This window comes from Stenella coeruleoalba (genome assembly GCF_951394435.1).
Source record: "Stenella coeruleoalba genome assembly, chromosome: 1".
Classification (NCBI taxonomy): Eukaryota; Metazoa; Chordata; class Mammalia; order Artiodactyla; family Delphinidae; genus Stenella; species Stenella coeruleoalba.
The window spans coordinates 31,202,868-31,225,985 of NC_137169.1; the positions used below are offsets into that span (position 1 = coordinate 31,202,868).

At 42.1% G+C, this 23,118-nt stretch overlaps 1 protein-coding gene and 1 pseudogene across 3 annotated transcripts in view; one reads left to right on the forward strand and one right to left on the reverse strand.

The window, feature by feature from the left end:
• The window catches only part of RHBDL2 (rhomboid like 2), a 56,971-nt gene that overhangs the window by 16,372 nt on the left and 17,481 nt on the right, over positions 1–23,118 (reverse strand). For both annotated transcript variants that reach the window (XM_079938905.1, XM_079938904.1), the window contains exons 2-5: positions 14,813–14,894; positions 13,046–13,312; positions 8,153–8,301; positions 3,974–4,086 (exon numbers count right to left, since the gene is read on the reverse strand). In XM_079938905.1, the coding sequence (XP_079795031.1) occupies positions 3,974–4,086; positions 8,153–8,301; positions 13,046–13,291 (508 nt within the window). In that variant the 5' untranslated portion in view covers positions 13,292–13,312; positions 14,813–14,894. The remainder of the gene's footprint in view (positions 1–3,973; positions 4,087–8,152; positions 8,302–13,045; positions 13,313–14,812; positions 14,895–23,118) is intronic.
• LOC307192322 (protein LTO1 homolog) lies at positions 8,742–10,969 on the forward strand (annotated as a pseudogene). The gene is made up of 2 exons: positions 8,742–8,748; positions 9,043–10,969. The product of its transcript is annotated as a protein LTO1 homolog (transcript).

Below are 23,118 nucleotides of genomic sequence, written 5' to 3' on the forward strand. Positions count from 1 at the left end.
GTTACTCTGTATGATACTGTGATGATGGATACATGTCAGTATACATTTGTCCAAACCATAGACTGTACAATACCAAGGGTGAACCCTAGTTTTCATGGACTTTGGTTGATTGTGATACATCAATGCAGGTTAATCAGTTGTAACGAGTGTACCATTCTGTCGATAATGGAGGAGGCTGTGCCTGTGTGGGGGCAGGGGATGAATGGGAAATCTCGGTAGCATCCTCTCAGTTTTGCTGTGAACCCCAAACTGCTCTAAAAAATATTCTTTAAAAAGAAAATCTTTCAATGAGCAGTGTTATTAAATAAACTTCATTATTTTTAAAAATCCTGGTTAAATATCATGACACAGAAATGCAAAGACATACTTCTAAGTTCAATTATTTTCCACGGAAGTTTTCTCTTAATCACTGTCATTACCAAAATATAAAATTTAAAAACAATGTCCAGTTTCAAATGGAAGAACTGCATCATTACCTACACTTATTCCAATTATGCAAAAATTTTGTTGTCACGTGGCTATTAATTCCCACCTTCCCTAACATCAGTCATGTGTTCTTGCAAACTAATCAGAAAGTGTTACAGTCAATAAGTTTAAAACCCGCTAAAACTCTTCACTGAGAAATTGTAAATCAGTTGAGAAAATTGTTTCCTGGCTTTTTAAGTGTGAACTTGTGAGAGTTATTGCATCTTCTTCAGGAGCAAAATCACATAATTATGGAATGATTCCCATTGACCAGTTTTCAAAATGCCCCTTTCATAGCATGAGTATCTTTGGAAAAGTAGTTACATTATCACTCCTTAAGAGAAATATACTATTATGTCTTTGAAGAGACATATTTTGTGTTTGTCTTTTCAGCAACATCTGTTAAGTAGCTTACTACTGAAAGCTTTTTGTTATCACAGAAAAAAAGAAAATTAGACACCCATCTTTATGTAAAAGAAAAATGCATAAAGTAATCTTTAAAATGAGCAAAAAATCAGAGGAATCCCTCTCACTGATTCCAGGACTTAAAATATAGCTACAGTGGTACTGACTATGTGGTATTGGTGGAGGGGTAGACACATTGATCAATGAAACAAAAAGGAGAACCCAGAAATTGTTCCACAAAACTACAGCCAGGACTTCCCTGGTGGCGCAGTGGTTAAGAATCCGCCTGCCAATGCAGGGGACACAGATTCGAGCCCTGGTCCGGGAAGATCCCACGTGCCACGGAGCATCTAAGCCCATGCGCCACAACTACTGAGCCTGCACTCTAGAGCCCATGAGCCACAACTACTGAAGCCCGTGCACCTAGAGCCCGTGCTCCGCAACAAGAGAAGCCACCACAATGAGAAGCCCATGCACCGCAACAAAGAGTAGCCCCCTGCTCGCCACGACTAAAGAAAGCCTGCGCACAGCAATGAGGACCCAACACAGCCAAAAATAAATAAATACATTTATTTAAAAAAAAACAAAAAAAACTACAGCCAACTGATTTTTGACAAAGGTATAAAAGCAACTCGGTGAAGGAAGAATAGTCTTTTCAACAGATTATTCCAGAGTATTTGGATATCCATAGGCAAATAAACAAACAAAAAGAAAATCTAAACATCACACTTTATACAAAAACTAACCAACTCAAACGGATCACATACTTAAATGTAAAGTGCAAAACATAACTTTAGAAGATAACATAGGAGAAAATATTCAAAACAGGGCTCGGTGAAGGGTTCTTAGACATGACACCAAAAGCTCGATTCATAAAAGGAAAAATTGATAAACTGGAATTCATCAAAATTAAAAACATTTGCTCTGTGAAAGACCCTGTTAAGACAATGAAAACACAAGCTACAGATTAAAGAGAATATCTGTAAACTACATATTTGATAAAGGACTGGGATCTGGAATATATGAAGAACTCTCAAAATTCAACAGTTAAAAAAAATCTAATTATTTAGAAAGTGGGCAAAAGACATGAACAGACATTTCACTGAAGAGGATACACAGATGGCGAATAAGCCCATGAAGAGATGTTCAACATCATTAGCCATTAGAGAAATGCAAATTAAGACCATGATGAGATCACACATGTGTGAGCACAGCTAAAATTAAAAATAGTGACTGGGACTTCCCTGGTGGTGCAGTGGTTAAGAATCTGCCTGCCAATGCAGGGGACATGGGTTCGAGCTATGGTCTGGGAAGATCCCACATGCTGCAGAACATCTAAGCCCATGCACCACAACTACTGAGTCCGTGTGCCACAACTACTGAAGCCCACGTGCCTAGAGCCCGTGCTCCGCAACAAGACAAGCCAATGCAATGAGAAGCCTGCACACCACAACAAAGAGTAGCCCCTGCTCACGGCAACTAGAGAAAGCCCACGAGCAGCAACGAAGACCCAACATAGCCAAAAATATTAACTAATTAATTAATTAAAAATAGTCACAAATGCTGGTGAGGATGCAGAAAACTGAATCACTTATACAAACCTGGGAGGAAAGTAAAATGAAACAGCCATTCTGAAAAACACTTTGGCTGGTTCTTAAAAAACTGAATATACAACTACCATACAACCCAACCAACTTGCTCTTGGACATTTATCCTAGAGAAATGAAAACTCATGTTCACAAAACTGTACTTATGTTTGCAAAAACCTGTACACAAATGTTTATAGCAACTTTATTTGTAATAGCCCAAAACTGGAATGTCCTCCAATGAGTGAAGGATTAAACTTGTGGTGCTTTTCCATCCACACCATGGAATACTACTCAGCAATAAAAATGAACTATTGAAACATGCAACAACCTACATGAATTTCCAGAGACTTATGCTGAGTGAAGAAGGCTAATCCTGAATGGCTATATACTGTATTATTCTATTTATATAACATTCTTGAAGTGAGAAAATGATAGACACAACAGATTAGTGGTTGCTAGGGGTAAAGGAACATGTAAGGGGTGGGAGAGAAGAGGGTATGGCTGTAAAAATGCAACTGTGAGGAATCTTTATGGTGTTGGAAATATTTTACTTTGTATCAGTGTAAATGTCCTGATTAGGATACTGTACTATAGTTTTGCAAGCTGTTACCATTGTGGGTAACTGGTTAAAGGGTACATGGAACCTCTAGGTACTTAATTTCTTACAGTGTAAATCTATAATTATCTCAAAATAAAAAGCTTAATTTTTTAAAGTTTCTAAGAAATAAATGGATAGATAGGAGTTCTAATATTTTCTGCCCACACCCTAATGAATCATCTTTGGCACACCCAGTATGAGAGATCATTGGCATACGCCGCTAGTCCCAGGGTGATAGTCCCTACCCAGTCTTTGGGTCCCTTTAGCTATTCTCAACATTCTCTTGAAGTTATCTTCCTTAAATGCAATCTTGATCACCTTATTTCCCCAAATCATTAGTCTTGACAAATAAGGACCTTCTGGCTTTAGTCCTTTATCCAATATATACACCTGAACACCAAACTACTCAGTTTCCAATGGCACAAAACCCTGTCTGACTGTGAGGTACCTGAGAATGAGCACAAAGACCTCTCTATACGCTTATCTTATCTCTAATTAACGTATTTCTAAACTTATCAAGTACCCTAGCACATATGAGGAATGCAATAAATCTTGATTTAAATGTTTATTACTGGGCTTCCCTGGTGGCGCAGTGGTTAAGAATCTGCCTGCCAATGCCGGGGACATGGGTTCAAGCCCTGATCCGGGAAGATCCCACATACCACGGAGCAACTAAGCCCGTGAGAAACAACTACTGAGCCGTTGTGCCTAGAGCCCGTGCTCCACAACAAGAGAAGCCACCGCGGTGAGGAGCCCCTGCTCCCGCAACTATAGAAAGCCCGTGGGCAGCAACGAAGATCCAACGCAGCCAAAATAAATAAATAAAATTTATTTTTAAAAAAATGTTTATTACCTTTGTTTATTACCTCCTAAGAGTCCAGAGGTGTTGATTCTGTGTTGCATTCAGAACACTAACCTGCAATCACTCCTGCCAGGTACACCAGCCCCACGCGGAGGCCTTTGTGGACCATTTCCAAGGGGATACCCAAAACGAGCTGCATAACAAGATTCCCCAGGATGTGCTGAACTCTGCAGAGACAAACACAGTTGTCAAATATTATGACTAGCCCAGGCAGTTATTTCCTTGGGAGATTAACAGGCATTGATGTGTTGTTTCTAGTTAAGAACTTGCTTAACTTGAATTCCACTTTCCAATTTTTTTAGGCGACTTTTTAACAAAATAAAATCTTACACGAAGCCTCAATATGTAAAGCAGATAAAAGGACATTTTAGAAGTACACTTATTTTTTGTTATGGCCGCACTGTGAGGCATGTGGGATCTTAGTTTCCGGATTAGGGATCGAACCCGTGCCCCCTGCAGCGCAAGTGTGGAGTCTCAACCACTGCACCGCCAGGGAAGTCCCAGAAGTATACATTTATTTTATCAGCTCTGTTTTACAACAATTACTGATAATGTCAAACAAAGAGCAATGAGGCTTCTTTAAGGAAAATAAGCTTGCAGTTACGGGGTTTAGATGACAACTGCCATGATATGTCAGCTTCGGCATATGCTTTTGTTTTGGTTGCATAGTAGTACTGAGAAAATACTAATTCACTCATGTTGAGTCTATTTTAATAGATTTTTTTTTTTTTGGCTGCATTGGGTCTTTGTTGCTGAGCGCGGGCTTCCTCTAGTTGCGGGGAGCGGGGGCTACTCTTCCTTGCAGTGCGTGAACTTCTCATTGTGGTGGCTTCTCTTGTTGTGGAGCACGGGCTCTAGGTGTGCGGGCTTCAGTAGTTGTGGCACGCGGGCTCAGTAATTGTGGCTCACAGGCTCAGTAGTTGTGGTGCATGGCCTTAGTTGCTCCGCGGCATCTTCCTGGACCAGGGCTCGAACCCGTGTCCCCTGCGTTTGCAAGCGGATTCTTAACCACTGCGCCACCAGGGAAGCCCCAAAATTTCAATAGATTTTTAAACAACCTGTCTTGCAAGTTCAGGATAGTCTTTAATGAAACAGAGATGGGAAGAGAAACTTCATTCCCAGTTCTACATTAAAAAGGGTTTTTCTTTTTAAGTTTACCAGAATAAAAAAAAAAGAAGTTACCTAGTAACAATAGTTAAGTTGGTATCTCCCATGTACCATAATTTGGCATATAACATTTTTGAGTACAGATGCTTTTTATTATACTTTTTAAATAGGGAAAAATATTTTTAAGTGAAATTCACATTATTTTACTTGTCAAACCCCACAAGCATCTCTGGAGAATCTCTGAATGTAATTTAGCAAATTACCACATTACAGTAATCCTTAATTTACTTGCCATGTAGCACAATGCTTTATTTTTTTTAAGAGATTTTGGGTTAAACCAAAAAGTTAAAAAATAACACAGGTGTTGAATCTTCCACAAAGTGCAGCCGCTTTCATATTAGTTTTAGGGATTGTGTTTTTGAATTCTAATTTACTTAAAAGATATCCAGCAGACCACTGAAAAGGTTCTCTGGGCAAACCCTACAGAACAGATTACTTACATTTAGGCCACATGTGCATCCAGCCACAACTATCACTGTACAAGCCATCTTCAAAGACGTGAGACGTAACACATAATTCAGCACAGAACAGCCTAGCCAGGACAGTTACACCAACCTTATCGAGACCTCAGACATAAACAGGTTTTTGAAATATGTGCACCTTGTGAATTAGAACAAGAAGTTCAAAGAAAGCTATCCCGTCCTGTCCTCTGGGAACAGTGTGAGGACAAAGTGACTAATAGCACAAAACCCCAAAGAATCACCCCAAGCACTCTTTCCGCTGCTCAACAGCTAGAGTAGAAGTGGCATAATGCTGAGATCCTGTCATATACCCAGAAGAGAAATACTAATTTTTTTCATCCAAATTCTATGCACCATTCAAGGTCCAGCTTGAATCCATGTCATCTGTGAAGCCATCCCCATCCTGATCATCCCCTTTTTCTGTTTATATTTATGTAGTTAATCCAACATCCATTTCTTTATCCCTTGTCTACCTCCTCTAGTGAGGGTAGAAGAGCTGGTATTGATTTTCCCAATCTCTCTTAGCTAGGGGTAGCCAGGTCATGTAGTCCTGGCCAATGAGACGCAGGTAAGAACACTGCTAGGAGACTTTTAAGAGAGCCTCTATCTAAACAAAAGGGATGGATGTCACCAGTACCTGGTACTACCTCTTCCCCCTTCCTGCTTTGAATGCAGAGCTACAGCAGCCAACTTGCAACCATGACAGAAAGACGAAGGGAAAAGCAGAGATGTCAGCACAGGATCAAGAGTCCTGGCTTCATTAAACAGATGAACCAACCAGCTACCGCTGGGCTTCTTATATGGGCAAAAGATTTACCTACATTTGTTTAGGCCCCTGTTACATTTTCTTGTCACTTGCATCCAAAAGCATCCCTAATTTATACAACCCCATATGTGACATGTCCTACACAGCCTTGCGAATTCTTTTTGAGCACCTTACTATATGTGTCAGACGCTGTAAAAATTGTTAAAACCGTTGTCTCATTTAATCACAGCAACCTTATGAGGTAGGTACTATTACCCCATTTTAGAGATGTGGAAACTGAGGCACAAAGAGGTTAAATAACTACAGTATACTGTAATACTATACTGCCTTGCATTACTATTTAACTGACTGCTCCCCCTTATAATTTTAAAGTCTTTGAGTGCAGAAGCCACATTCGCTTCAAACATACTTGTTAAATGGAAAACTAAAGTGTGGAAGTATCCACAGAAATGGGGCAATTGGTGATTTTGTCCCTAACTTGTCATGCCTCTGAGCCCTGTGTCCTGCCATGGATCCCTATTTAGCCACTGGCCAGAGTTATCTTTCAAGGTCCAGGGCTGGGTAGGTTGCATACATGAAGTTGGCCTCATCTGAAACCCCAGGAGCCCACCAGAGAGGAGGGGCCAGCAGCGAGCTGCTCACTGTCTGCAGTGCGCATGGTGAATCACGGATTCTGAGCAAGGTCAGAAGGCTATTAGCATTTAAGAAACTGTAAGCAGGGACTTCTCTGGTGGTGCAGTGGTTAAGAATCTGTCTGCCAATGCAGGGGATATGGGTTCGAGCCCTGGTCCGCGAAGATCCCACATGCCACGGAGCAACTAAGCCCATGCACCACAACTACTGAGCCTGCGCTCTAGAGCCCGCAAGCCACAACTACTGAGCCTGTGAGCCACAACTACTGAAGCCTGAGCACCTAGAGCCTGTGCTCCTCAACAAGAGAAGCCACAGCAATGAGAAGCCCACACACCACAACGAAGAGTAGCCCCTGCTCACCGCAACTAGAGAAAGCCCGCACGCAGCAACAAAGACCCAACGCAGCCAAAAACAAATAAATAATTTTTTTTAAAAAACTGTACCTGCCAAAAATGGCAGGCTCCACATCACCTATTGCTTGTATTATTCTAAATGAACATTATTATACACTCATCGAAAGGCTCAGGAATTAATTTTTTAAGTGTTTGGCAGAGGTGTGGAGGATGGCACTGATGATTCACATTTTCAAAGGAACATTTAACAACATCACACAGCTTGAGGGACACACTTCTGGTTTGGTAACGATTTCTCTTTTCATTAATATTCCTACATACATACCAATATTAAGCAGTTACAATGCAATACAAAGTACACTGGACCTAGAGTTAGCACTAATGGGTTGAGATCCTCACTCTACAACTTAGCTGTGGGACACGGAGCAAGAGTCTACATCCCATAAGCCTCAGACACGAAACAGCAGGAGTAATACATGCCTCCTAGGGTTGCCATGAGGCTCAAACAAGATTATGGACGTGAAAGTGCCTGATCAATAATAAAGCACCGGGCTTCCCTGTTGGCGCAGTGGTTGAGAGTCCGCCTGCCGATGCAGGGGACACGGGTTCGTGCCCCGGTCCGGGAAGATCTCACATGCCGCGGAGCGGCTGGGCCTGTGAGCCATGGCCGCTGAGCCTGTGCTCCGCGGCGGGAGAGGCCACAACAGTGAGAGGGCCGCATACCGCAAAAGAAAAAAAATAATAATAAATAAAAAATTTAAAAAATAATAATAATAAAGCACCGAACAAATGCTCGGGGTTACAATGACTTATAGTCACCTCTGATATCAGTGACTTAACTGTCAGTCCTTACCCAGCATGCACCAGCATGTATGAGATAAACCTCCAGGCTTCCTCCCTCTTCTCAGGACTGTAGATAAAGGGACTCTCCAAGATGCCTGAGTCCAAGGTGATCCACTGTTTCTGCGGCTTCCACACAGCATAGTAAATAAACACTGCCAGCTGACAGGGAGGGGCAGACACAGACGTTAACCACACCTTCTGCAGAGAGAGGCCCCGTTAAAGCGCAGGGGCACTACCTCTGTTTCAAACAATTAGCTCTCAAGAGGGCCACTCTCTAGCATGTGCTCAGAAGATGACAGGAATTCAATTCCCTGCCATATATCTGACCCTACAACTGTGGGCGCTTCCTCCAGCGATCAGGAGCAGTTGTAGACCAAACTGCAAAGAAGAATCTTTCGAACCCACTTTCCCCTCTTAAATACCCACTGCCCTCATCTTCCCACACTCACTATTTGGTCGTTCATTTACAACTTAATGTGAAATTAAGTCACTGCTGGCTTCTGAAGAACAGAGGAGGGAAAGGGAAAAATAGTAACTTTGCAGTGGAGAAGCCTGGCAAATATGACCTTAGCCAAGTGATGAAGGTGAACGTCACAGGGATGTCGTGTGGATGTCCCCTGTCCTCTGCTACCTGACGTGATCTGATGAGAAGGGTACTTCACTTCTGTGGTCTTCCTCCCTCAAACCCATAACTTCAGTCTAATCACGAGAAAAACATCAGACATCCCACACTGGGGGACATTCTACAGGATACCCGGCCAGTACTCCTCAAGACTATCAAAGTCATGGAAAGCAGAGACTGAAACTGGGAAGTGGACTTCGCCTCCCCAGGAGTGGTGCGTCCGTGCACGAGCCTCGCGGGTCTGCGGCGGCAGACCTCGTAAGGTCTGCCCTTACGAGGGGTGAGGGGTAAGGGCAGGGGCAGGGGCAGGGGCGAGACGGCTGCCGCCACGGTCAGGAGTCAGGACGCATTCGACGCCATCGTGATGGCGGATGAGAGGTTTCACGGGGAAGGGTATCAGGAAGGCTATGAAAAAGGAAGTAGTTTGGGTATGATTGAAGGAAGGCAGCATGGCACGTTTCATGGCGCTAAAATCGGATCTGAGATCAGGTGCTACCAAGGTTTCGCTTTTGCTTGGAGATGTCTCCTGCACGGTTGCTCCACTGAGAAAGACAGCAAATAGATGAAGGTCTTAGAATCGTTGATTGCAATGATTCAGAAATTCCCTTATGATGACCCTACTTATGATAAACTTCACGAAGACTTAGACAAAACTAGAGGGAAATTTAAGCAGCTTTGTTCATTATTAAACGTTCAGCCCAACTTTAAAATTAGCACAGAAGGTTCTGGACTTTCATTTTGATGACAGACGAACAGACAAAACATCAAGGAACAGATGTTCGTATGTTAAGTGTTTAAAATATGATTAAAGGCAAAACAATGATGGGGGATTCATTGTTTTGCAGGGAGGGTTCCAGCTTGGCCAGTGAAAGGGCTTCCTTCCCCTGAGGTCTGCCTGCATCACCTCGGTGCCCCCCACAGGGCCCCTCCACACAAGCCTATCCTTTGTTGGGTCCTGTCTGCTCTCCAGTCTGAACGCAGCCCTGGCAGAGCCCTCGCTGGGCTGCTGTCTCTGATCCAGGATCCAGGCCGTTGGCTCATGGGTTCTCGCCACCTGGCAGGCCTGGCTGGATATAGACTCAGGTTGGCTCTGGATAGGATAAACCTCCCATTTAACCCCCCCCCCAGGCTTTGGTCAGTGCTCAGAGGGACAGTTTTTTAAAAAATGAGAGCCACAGGGTTGACACGAAGCAGGTTAATGGGAAAGAGTGATGGGTACTGTGACATTTATTGACCCTTGAGATGGGCCAGTGCTGTGACCTGCTTCTCATGTTTTATTTAGTCCCTTCAGTAGCCCATGAGGTGGGCGTTATTCCTGTTTTATAGTCGAGGAAACGGAGGCCCAAGAGACTGCCTGGTCCAAGGGCAGTGGGCGGCAGAGTTGGGAATCCAAACCCCATCTCCTGGTGCCCGCTCTGGAACCCGCGGTCGCACCCACAGGCTCGGGGTCCCTGCCCGCAGATCCCCGCTGTGCCCCGTGGACCCTGGGGCGTCGCCTGTGGCCATGGACGTGGGCGTCTGGCTGAGAGGAGGAAAGGCCAGCCCTGTCCCCAGGGAGCCGGGACATGCTCTTCCTGTGTCCCCGGGTGGATGGGGCTCTGCAGCATCAAAAATGGTCAAGGGGAGGGGATTTTAAGGCCACCGCTCTACGTGCAGAAACTTTGGAGCCTTACTGCAGCCTTCCTTTTAGTGTGAGTTCTCTGTCTTCTGCCCGGACTTAAAGGCATCGTCTATACGTGGTGAGGTCCTGGCAGGTCAGTCCCCCATGAGATGCGTGGCTCCCGGGCATTTCTCTGCAAGTGATGGCCCATGTCCAGGCCCCTCGGGCACCCCGGCCAGAGCCCTCTCCCCACCCGCTACTGGCCCAGGGAGCAGATTTGGAAGCCGTGAGTGAAATTAGCACGCGGGTAGCCGTGAATCTGCTCCAGATTTCAAAATCATTCCAGAGCGTCTGGGTAGACTGTGCTCCCCTGGCAGCTGCTGGGGGGCCTCTGCGGGGCCTGGGACGCTGGCCCTCACCATGTGCCGAGGAGGAAGAAACGGCTTCTAGTTGTTGGAGGACAAGACTCCGCCTTTATCCTGCTTGGCTTTCTTATGTGTGTCTCGCTGTAAGTTCATGGCCTGCAGTCCCAACCTCAGTTCTGCGGAGCCCAGGACCGGGCACATGGCCTCAGATGTGCCTTTGTACAGACACCAGCAGTGCTCATCTCTGGCTGGTGGAATGAAAGGGCTTTTGTTGTCATTTTCCTGGGTGGATTTTTGTGTTTTCTAAACTATCTGTTTGGACAATGTATTATTTTTATAATTGGAGAAAAAATAAACAGTATATTTTAAAGCAAAAAAAAACAAAAAAAGGACTGAGACACTGTCACAGATCAGAGTAAACTGGGGGGAATGTGAAAATTAAATGCAGCATGATACCCTGGGTTCGAGGGTACAAGAGGGACAGAAAGAGGACACTAATGGAAAAATTGGAAAAGGCCAAATTAAGCCTGTGTTTAGTTAATACTAATATACTAATATGAGTTTCTTAGTTTTGACAAATGTACTATGGAAATATAAGATATTAGCAATGGGAGAAATTGTGTCAGGGGTATACAGGAACTCTCTGTACTATCTCTGCAAATTTTCTGTAAAGCTAAAATTATTCCAAAATAAAAAATTTGTTTTAAAAAAGATTTTTTCTTTTTTTTTGGCCATGCCACATGGCTTGTCGGATCTTAGTTCCCCAACCAGGGATCAAACCCGGGCCCCTGGCAGTGAAAGCGTTGAGTCCTAACCACTGGACTGCGAGGGAATTCCCAAATGTGTTTAAAAATTTTTAATTAGGAAATTCTCTGGTGGTCCAGTGGTAAAGAATCCACCTTCCAATGCAGGGGACGCGGGTTTGATCCCTGGTTGGGGAACTAAGATCCCACATGCCATGGAGCAACTAAGCCTGTGCGCCACAACTAGAGAGAAGCCCGCAAGGTGCAACAAAAAAAAGACCTTGCATGCCGCAACTAAGACCCAACGCAACCAAAAAAATTAATTAAATAAATAAAATAATTTTTTTTTAAAAATGGCCTTTGGCCTTCAACTATAAGTCTTACCCCCAGGTCTCCAGTCCTGGCCTACTCTGTAGATTTTTTTTTTTTTTTTTTTTTTTTTTTTTTCTGCGGCACGCGGGCCTCTCACTGTTGCGGCCTCTCCCATTGCGGAGCACAGGCTCCGGACGCTCAGGCTCAGCGGCCATGGCTGACGGACCCAGCCGCTCCACGGCACGTGGGATCCTCCCGGACCGGGGCACGAACCTGTGTCCCCTGCATCGGCAGGCGGACTCTCAACCACTGCGCCACCAGGGAAGCCCCTACCCTGTAGATTTTAAACTTGCCAAGCCTCCACAATTACATGAGCCAATTCCTTAAAATAAATCAATCTCTCTCTCTCCATATACATGTGTAGGTAGATAGATGATAGATACATAGATAGATAATGTGTGTGTGTGTGCGGGTGTATACATCCTATTGGTTCTGCTTCTTTAAAGAATCCTGACTAATACAGTCCCTGATAAGGAAGTTGAGGCATCAGTGGGAATTAAGAGGATGACTTCCTAATGGCCCTAAAGTCACACCCCACAGGCAGCCATCCTCTGTCAATTCCTTTATGAGGCATCATGGTGTGGGAGAAAAAGCTGGGTGAGATAAGGCTCAGGAGAAGCCCAGTCCTGGCCAAGTAACTAAGTATGTGGCCTTGGGCAAATCGCCCCATGTCTCTGGGCCTTGCACTCTTTTCTGGAAAACAAAAGGGCTCACTAGACCAGAGTCTGAAACCCACTACATGCTGCCCATAGTAGACATCATTACAGGATCCCATTTTTTTCCTACTGAAATCTGGAGGCAACTTATAATTCTTCTAAACATATGGCTCCTGATAGACCTTACCAATCAATCAAAGTTGGTTCATGAGATCAAACCAATTTGCAACCCCAAAATCATTTGATTTCTAAAGTCCCCACAAACTAAAATGAAACGAAACCACTAAGACTGTGGTCACTGCTGGGCAGGGGAGTTGTTTGAAAAATAAAACTCAACCCTTGCCTAAAAGTGACTGGGAACATAAGAAAAACCTGGGAAGGGAACTCTGGAGAGGGTGAGGTCGAGTTCTGTGTGTGCTGTACTTGCCATCGCCAAGCTCTCCTCTTACGTTTTTCAGTCTTTATCTAGACCTGATCTAAAGCCGCAGTGTGTGTGCAACCCCCCAGAGGTCCTTGCACCAGTGCCCACCACCCCGAATGCTTACCTCAGCAATGCTGATGGAGATGATGAACACAGGGGGTGGGAGGCAGTTAGCTCTTTCCAGGTATGTTCTTCGCACCGGTTCAGGAAGCATCCATTTTGAGACAATCCTGTGGACCTTTTTAAGCCTGAAGGGATCTTTACCTGCCCTGTCCGCTCTCAGTTTCTCCTCTTCCAGCATTTCTTTCATCTCTCTATCCCTATTTAGATTCACGTCTTCTTCCATTTCCAAATTATGAGCAGCAGCCATTATCCTGGGTCCACCCTCCACCTGAAAGGGACATGAATGTCAGGGAAAAACAGATGACCCTATAGTGTTCAGGCCATGGCTCTTTCCTGGGCTCTCTGGCATAACCATTGGTTTCCAATGCCTTTCCTGTGTGTTAATAGAAGGCAGCTGAAGATCTGGTGCCCAAACATACATAATATCCATACCCTCGTCACCAGTGTGCAATGGTGAAAAAGCACTAGAGTCTCCCCAGTGGAGGGAGAGGACTCCCCAGAAGTCATTTATGAATTCACCTATTGACACCACCCAAAGGATGGACTGGAAATTTGGGATGGCAACTCTACCTCATATACCGATTCCTTCCCCTCTGCCACTGACTCTCAAAGCAACCGCTAGTGTAAGAAGTAGCTTTGCCACGAGGTGAAGTATCTCAGAGCCCAGACCACTGCATAACTGAACTCAGTTTTGTCCAGCTTAAGTAAATAATCTTCTCTCCCTTCTTAGTTTCATCTTGCTTCTGCTCCCAGGCCAAACACAGATCTCTAGTTTCTGATTCAGAATCAAAAATGATTTACTGAGCATTGACTATATATCAGGTACTATGCTAGGGGCCCCATTATAGGTTAAAATTTTCGCTTCCCATTCCCCCCTCAAAAATGATTTAAACCCACATCTTCTCCTTCTAAATTATCAGAATTTATTTATTTATTTATCTCCTTCTAAAATGCCACCTTGCCCATTCTGTAGCACTTGGGAATTAAGTAGACCCTTCCTTACTGGTTCTCCAGATACAACATTAACACCCTCGCTAAAACACATCCTTCCAACAATTCTCTGACATCTGACACTCTTGGCTGAGTTCCTACTAATTTCCACATCCAGTATTCCCTTGAACTCAATCCTCAACATCCAAACACTCAAGGATTTATTCAACAGATACCTGTTGAACACCTACTCTGTATCAGGCCACCATCCCTATCCCAAAGTGTTTAAAATGTCATGCAGGAGGCTGAGGTCAATAAAAATTACACAAATAATTGTACAGTTACAGCTGTGCTAGGTGATACCAAGCAGATACATAGGTTACTGAGGCAGCATGTCTGTAACAGTGAGGCCTGCTCTCCATACTCTTTCCTCTCCCTGTGTCATGGTGCTAGCTGTACTGTCCTTCTCCTTTTGGTTTACTTCTGTTATATTTCACTTCCGCTTGAACTATTTAAATCTTTCAATCAAATGTTTTCAGGTCAAAAAAAGGGGTGGGGGAGGCTCAAATATACTAAGGGGAAAAAATAATGTTGCCAGATACTACATAGAGTACAATCCAATTTTTGTAAAAAGTAATATATTGTTACACAGGAAAACATCTGGAGAATTAACCATGATTATATCTACATGATAGGATTTCACTACATTTTTGCCCTCTATGCAGGAGTAGGTACAGATTTTGTGTACCCTGAAGCTTAAACAATTAGGGAGGGGGGTTCTTTGGAAAAAATAATATAAAATTAAAATTACAAAATAAAAAATTATAAATGTACATACACTGCTTTAGAAGGAGCCCATGCAAGTAGAAGTCTGAAGCTTACGCTTTATTAGTTTCACAAGTAATCCAGCCAAAACAATCCTAAAAAAGAAAAACAAAACAGGAGGTATCACATTCTCTGATTTCAAACTATATAAAAAGCCACATTAATCAAAACAGTATGGTACAGGCACAGAAACAGACACATAGATCAATGGAACTGAATAGAGAGCCCAGAAATGAACTCATACTTAAACAGGCAATTAATCTACAACAAAGGAGGCAAGAATATACAATGGGGAAAAGATGTCCTCACACCACATACAAACATAAACTCAAAATGGACTAAAGACTAAAATGTAAGACCTGAAACCATAAAACTTCTAGAAGAAAACACAGGCAGTCTGCTATTTAATATCAGTCTTCGCAATATTTTTTTGGATATGTCTCCTCAGGCAAGGTAAACAAAAGCAAAAATAAACAAACGAGACTACATCGAACTAAAAAGCTTTTGCACAGCAAAGAAAACTATCAACAAAGGAAAAGGCCACCTACTGAATGGAAAAAGATGTTTTCAAATGATATATCCAACAAGGGGTTGATATCCAAAATATATGAAGAACTCATACAATTCAACATCAAGAAAACAAACAAGCCAATTGAAAAACGGCCATAGGGAGAGACTGGTTCAAGATGGCAGAGTAGAAGGACATGCTCTCACTCCCTCTTGCGAGAGCACGGGAATCAAAACTGACTGCTGAACAATCATTGACAGGAAGACACTGGAACTCACCAAAGAAGATACCCCACATCCAAAGACAAAGGAGAAGCCACAATGAGATGGTAGGAGGGGCACAATCACAAAAAAATCAAATTCCATAACTGCTGGGTGGGTGACTTACAAACTGGAGAACACTTACACAACAGAAGTCCACCCAATGGAGTGAAGGTTCTGAGCCCCACATCAGGCTTCCAACCTGGGGGTCCAGCAACGGGAGGAGGAATTCCTATAGAATCAGACTATGAAGCCTAGCAGGATTTGATTACAGGACTTCGACAGGATGGGGGAAACAGAGATTCCACTCTTGGAGGGCACACACAAAGTAGTGTGCATATCGGGACCCAGGGGAAGGAGCAGTGACCCCATAGGAGACTGAACCAGACCTACCTGCTAGTGTTGGAGGGTCTCCTGCAGAGGCAGCGGGTGGCTATGTCTCACCGTGAGGACAAGGACACTGGCATCAGAAGTTCTGGGAAGTACTCCTTGGCATGAGCCCTCCCAGAGTCCGCCATTAGCCCAACAAAAGAGTCTGGTGTGATCCAGTGCTGGGTTGCCTCAGGCCAAACAACCAACAGGGAGGGAACCCTGCCCCACCCATCAGCAGACAAGCAGATTAAAGTTTTACTGAGTTCTGCCCACCAGAGTAACACCCAGCTCTACCCACCACCAGTCCCTCCCATCAGGAAGCTTTCACAAGCCTCTTAGATAGCCTCAACCACCAGAGGGCAGATAGCAGAAGCAAGAAGAAGGACAGTCCTGCAGCCTGTGGAACAAAAACCACATTCACAGAAAGACAGACAAGATGAAAAGGCACAGGACTATGTACCAGATGAAGGAACAAGATAAAACCCCAGAAAAACAACTAAATGAAGTGGAGATAGGCAACCTTCCAGAAAAAGAATTTAGAATAATGATAGTGAAGATGATCCAGGACCTCAGAAAAAGAATAGAGGCAAAGATCAAGAAGATGCAAGAAATGTTTAACAAAGACCTAGAAGAATTAAAGAACAAACACCTAGAAGAATTAAAGATCAAACAAACAGAGATGAACAATACAATAACTGAAATGAAAAATACACTAGAAGGAATCAATAGCAGAATAACTGAGGCAGAAGAACGGATAAGTGACCTGGAAGACAGAATGGTGGAATTCACTGCTGTGGAACAAAATAAAGAAAAAAGACTGAAAAAAAATGAAGACAGCCTAGGAGACCTCTGGAACAACATTAAACTAAACAACATTTGCATTATAGGGGTCCCAGAAGGAGAGGAAAGAGAGAAAGGACCAAGAAAATACTTGAAGAGATTATAGTCGAAAACTTCTCTAACATGGGAAAGGAAATAGCCACCCAAGTCCAGGAAGTGCAGAGAGTCCCATACAGGATAAACCTAAGGAGAAACACACCGAGACACATAGTAATCAAACTGGCAAAAATTAAAGACAAAGAAAACTTATTGAAAGCAGCAAGGGAAAAATGACAAATAACATACAAGGGAACTCCCATAAGGTTAACAGCTGATTTCTCAGCAGAAACTCTACAAGCCAGAAGGGAGTGGCATGATATACTTAAAGTGATGAAAAGGAGGAATCTACAACCAAGATTACTCTACCCAGCTAGGATCTCATTCAGATTTGATGGAGAAATCAAAAGCTTTACAGACAAGCAAAAGCTAAGAGAATTCAGCACCACCAAACCAGCTCTACAACAACTGCTAAAGGAACTTCTCTAAGTGGGAAACACAAGAGAAGAAAAGGACCTACAAAAACAAACCCAAAACAATTAAGAAAATGGTAATAGGAACATACATATTGACAATTACCTTAAACGTGAATGGATTAAATGCACCAACCAAAAGACACAGGCTCACTGAATGGATACAAAAACAAGACCCATATATATGCTGCCTACAAGAGACCCACTTCAGACCTAGGGACACATACAGACTGAAAATGAGGGGATGGAAAAAGATATTCCATGCAAATGGAAATCAAAAGAAAGCTGGAGTAGCAATATTCATGTCAGATAAAATGGACTTTAAAATAAAGAATGTTACAAGAGACAAGGAAGGACACTACGTAATGGTCAAGGGACCAATCCAAGAAGAAGATATAACAATTATAAATATATAAGCATCCAACATAGGAGCACCTCAATACATAAGTCAACTGCTAACAGCTATAAAAGAGGAAATTGACAGTAACACAATAATAGTGAGGGGCTTTAACACCTCACTTACACCAGTGGACAGATCATCCAAACAGAAAATTAATAAGGAAACACAAGCTTTAAATGACACAATAGGCCAGATAGATTTAATTGATATTTATAGGACATTCCATCCAAAAACAGCAGATTACACTTTCTTCTCAAGTGCAGATGGAACATTCTCCAGGATAGATCACATCCTGGGTCAAAAATCAAGCCTCAGTAAGTTTAAGAGACTTGAAATCATATCAACCATCTTTTCCGACCACAACACTATGAGATTAGAAATCAATTACAGGGGAAAAAAACGTAAAAAACACAAATATGTGGAGGCTAAACAATATGTTACTAAATAACCAAGAGATCACTGAAGAAATCAAAGAGGAAATCAAAAATACCTAGAGACAAATGACAATAAAAACACGATGATCCAAAACCTAAGGGATGCAACAAAAGCAGTTCTAAGAGGGAAGTCTACAGCAATACAAGCCTACCTCAAGAAACAAGAAAAATCTCAAAAAAACAATCTAACCCTACACCTAAAGGAACTAGAGAAAGAAGAACAAACAAAACCCAAAGTTAGCAGAAGGAAAGAAATCATAAAGATCAGAGCAGAAAGAAATGAAATAAAAACAAAGAAAACAATAACAAAGATCAATAAAACTAAAAGCTGTTTCTTTGAGAAGATAAACAAAATTGATAAACCATTAGCCAAACTCATCAAGAAAAGCAGGGAGCGGACTCAAATCAATAAAATTAGAGGGCTTCCCTGGTGGCACGGTGGTTGGGAGTCCACCTGCCGATGTGGGGGACGTGGGTTCATGCCCCAGTCCGGGAGGATCCCGCGTGCCGCGGAGCAGCTGGGCCCATGAGCCATGGCCGCTGGGCCTACGCGGCTGGAGCCTGTGCTCCGCAGCGGAAGGGGCCACAGCAGTGAGAGGCCCGCATACTGCAAAATAAATAAATAAATAAATAAATAAATAAATAAATAAATAAATAAAAATAAAATTAGAAATGAAAACGGAGAAGTTACAACAGACACCGCAGAAATACAAAGCATCCTAAGAGACTACTACAAACAACTCTATGTCACTAAATTGGACAACCTGGAAGAAATGGACAAATTCTTAGCAAGGTATAAACTTCCAAGACTGAACCAGGAAGCAACAGAAAATATGAACAGACCAATCACAAGTAATGAAATTGAAACTGTGATGAAAAAAATCTTCCAACAAACAGAAGCCCAGGATGAGATGGCTTCACAGGCAAATTCTATCAAACATTTAGAGAAGAGCTAACACCATCCTTCTCAAACTCTTCCAAAAAATTGCAGAGGAAGGAGCACTCCCAAACTCATTCTATGAGGCCACAATCACCCTGATACCAAAACCAGACAAAGATACTACAAAAAAAGAAAATTACAGACCAATATCACTCATGAATATAGCTGCAAAAATCCTCAACAAATACCAGCAAACAGAATCCAACAACACATTAAAAGGAGCATACACCATGATCAAGTGGGATTTATCCCAGGGATGCAAGGATTCTTCAATATATATACACAAATCAAACAATGTGATACACCATATTAGCAAATTGAAGAAGAAAAACCATATGATCATCTCAATAGATGCAGAAAAAGCTTTTGACAAAATTCAACAGCCATTTATGATAAAAATTCTCCAGAAAGTGGGCATAGAGGGAACCTACCTCAACATAATAAAGGCCATAAACAACAAACCCACAGCAAACATCATTCTCAATGGTGAAAAACGGAAAGCATTTCCTCTAAAATCAGGAACAAGACAAGGATGTCCACTCTCACCACTATTATTCAACATAGTTTTGGAAGTCCTAGCCATGGAAATCAGAGAATAAAAAGAAATAAAAGGAATACAAATTGGAAAAGAAGAAGTAAAACTGTCACTGTTTGCAGATGACATGATACTATATATAGAGAATCCTAAAGATGCTACCAGAAAACTACTAGAGCTAATCAATGAATTTGGTAAAGTAGCAGGATACAAAATTAATGCAAATAAATCTCTTGCATTCTAATACACTAATGATGAAAAATTTGAAAGAGAAATTAAGGAACCATTCCCATTTACTATTGCAACAAAAAGAATAAAATACCTAGGAATAAACCTACCTAGGGAGACAAAAGACCTGTATGCAGAAAACTATAAGACACTGAAGAAAGAAAGTAAAGATGATACAAACAGATGGAGAGATATACCATTTTCTTGGATTAGAAGAATCAATATTGTGAAAATGACTGTACTACCCAAAGAAATCTACAGATTCAATGCAATCTCTGTCAAATTACCAATGGCAGTTTTTACAGAACTAGAACAAAAAACCTTAAAATTTGTATGGGGACACAAAAGACCCCGAATAGCCAAAGCAGCCTTGAGGGAAAAAAATGGAGCTGGAGGAATCAGACTCCCTGACTTCAGACTATACTACAAAGCTACAGTAATCAAGATAATATGGTACTGGCATAAAAACAGAAATATAGATCAATGTAACAGGATAGAAAGCCCAGAGATAAACCCATGCACCTATGATCAACTAATCTGTGACAAAGGAGGCAAGGATATACAATGGAGAAAAGACAATCTCTTCAATAAGTGGTGCTGGGAAAACTGGACAGTTACATGTAAAAGAATGAAATTAGAACACTACCTAACACCATATACAAAAATAAACTCAATATGGATTAGAGACCTAAATGTAAGACCGGACACTATAAAACTCTTAGAGGAAAACATAGGAAGAACACTCTATAACATAAATCACAGCAAGATCCTTTTTGATCCACCTCCTAGAGAAATGGAAGTATAAACAAATGGGACCTAATGAAAATTAAAAGCTTTTGCACAGCAAAGGAAACCATAAACAAGATGAAAAGACAACCCTCAAATGGGAGAAAATATTTGCAAACAAAATCAACAAAGGATTAATCTCCAAAATATATAAACAGCTCATGCAGCTCAATATTACAAAAACAAAAACCCAATCCAAAAATGGGCAGAAGACCTAAATAGACATTTCTCCAAAGAAGACATACAGATGGCCAACAAACACATGAAGAAATGCTCAACATCACTAATCATTAGAGAAATGCAAATCAAAACTATGATGAGGTATCACCTCACACCAGTTAGAATGGGCATCATAAGAAAATCTACAAACAACAAATGATGGAGAGGGTGTGGAGAAAAGGGAACCCTCTTGCGCTGTTGGTGGGAATGTAAATTGATACAGCCACTATGGAGAACAGTATGGAGGATCCTTAAACTAAAAACAGAATTACCATATGACCCAGCAATCCCACTACTGGGCATATACCCAGGTAAAACCATAATTCAAAAAGACACATGCACCCCAATGTTCATTTCAGCACTATTTACAATAGCCAGGTCATGGAAACAACCTAAATGCCCATCAACAGATGAATGGATAAAGAAGATGTGGTACATATATGCAATGGAATATTACTCAGCCATAAAAAGGAATGAAATTGGGTCATTTGTAGAGACGTGGATGGATCTAGAGACTGTCATACAGCGTGAAGTAAGTCAGAAAGAGAAAAACAAATATCGTATATTAACTCATATACATGGAACCTAGAAAAATGGTACAGATGAACTGGTTTGCAGGGCAGAAATAGAAACACAGATGTAGAGAACAAACATATGGACACCAAGGGGGTAAAGCGGGGCTGGGGGTGGTGGTGGTGGGATGAATTGGGAGACTGGGATTGACGTATATACACTAATGTGTATAAAATGGATGACTAATAAGAATGTGCTGTATAAAAAAATAAATAAAATAAAATTCAAAAAAGAAAAGAAAAGAAAAGATAAATGGCCAGAGGACCTGAATAGACATTTTTCCAAAGAAGACATACAGATGGTCAACAGGCACATGAAAAGATGCTCAACACCACTAATCATCAGGGAAAGGCAATCAAAACCACAATGAGGAAAATTTCCTGGCAGTCCAGTGGTTAGGACTCCACACTTTCACTGACGTGGCCGAGGGTTCAATCCCTGGTATGGGAACTAAGATCCCACAAACCGTGAGGTGCGCCCCCCCACCCACCAAGAAAACCACAATTGCAAATCACTTCATACCTTTCAGAATGGCTGTTATCAAAAAGTCAACATAACAAGTGTTGGCCAGAATGTGGAGAAGAGAACCCTCATGCACTGTTGGTAGAAATGTAAATTGGTGCAGCCACTATGGAAAACAGTATGGAGGTTCCTCAAAAAATTAAACATAGAACTACCATATGAACCAGCAATTCCACTTCTGGGCATTTATCCAGAGAGAACGAAAACACTAGAACAGATATATGCCCCCCTATGTTTGTTGCAGCATCATATACAACAGCCAAGATATGGAAGCAACCTAAGTGCCCATCAGTAGATGAATGGATAGAGAAGGTGTGGTGTGTGTGTGTGCATACACACACACAGAGGAATATTTCTCAGCCATGAAAAAGAATGAAATCTTGCCATTTGCAGCAACATGGATGGACCTAGAGGGTATTATGCTAAAAGAAATGAATCAGACAGAGAAAGACAAATACTGTATGATCTCACTTATATGTGTAATCTAAAAATCAAAACAGGGACTTCCCTGGTGGTCCAGTGGGTAAGACTCCAAGCTCCCAGTGCAGCAGACCCAGGTTCAGTCCCTGGTTGGGGAACTAGATCCCACATGCATGCCACAGCTAAGAGTCCACATGCCGCAACTAAAGATCCCTCATGCCACAACTAAGACCCAGCACAAGCAAAATAAATAAATAAAAATTAAAAAGTAAAATAAAAAACAAAACAAATGAACAACACAACCAAACAGAAACAGAGTCATAGATACAGAGAACAAACAGGTGGTTGCCAGAGTGGTGGTGGTGGGAGGAGGTGAGAAAAAGGTGGGAGATTAAGAGGTACAAACTTTCCGTTACAAAATAAATGTCACAGATATGAAATGTACAGTGTGGGGAATACAGTCAATAATTATGTAATAGCTTTGTATGGTGACAGATGACAACTAGACTTTTCATGGTGATCATTTTGAAATGTACAGAAATAACGAATCACTGTGTTGTACACCAGGAACTAACAGTGTTGTAGGTCAATTATGCTTCGAAAACAAACTCATAAAAAAAGAGATCAGATTTGTGGCTACCAAAGGGGTGAGTGGGAGGGGGAATTAGATGAAGGTAGTCAAAGGGTACAAACTCCTAGTTATAAGATAACAGTACTAGGGGTGTAATGTACAACATGATAAAGATAATGAACACTGCTGTACATTATAAATG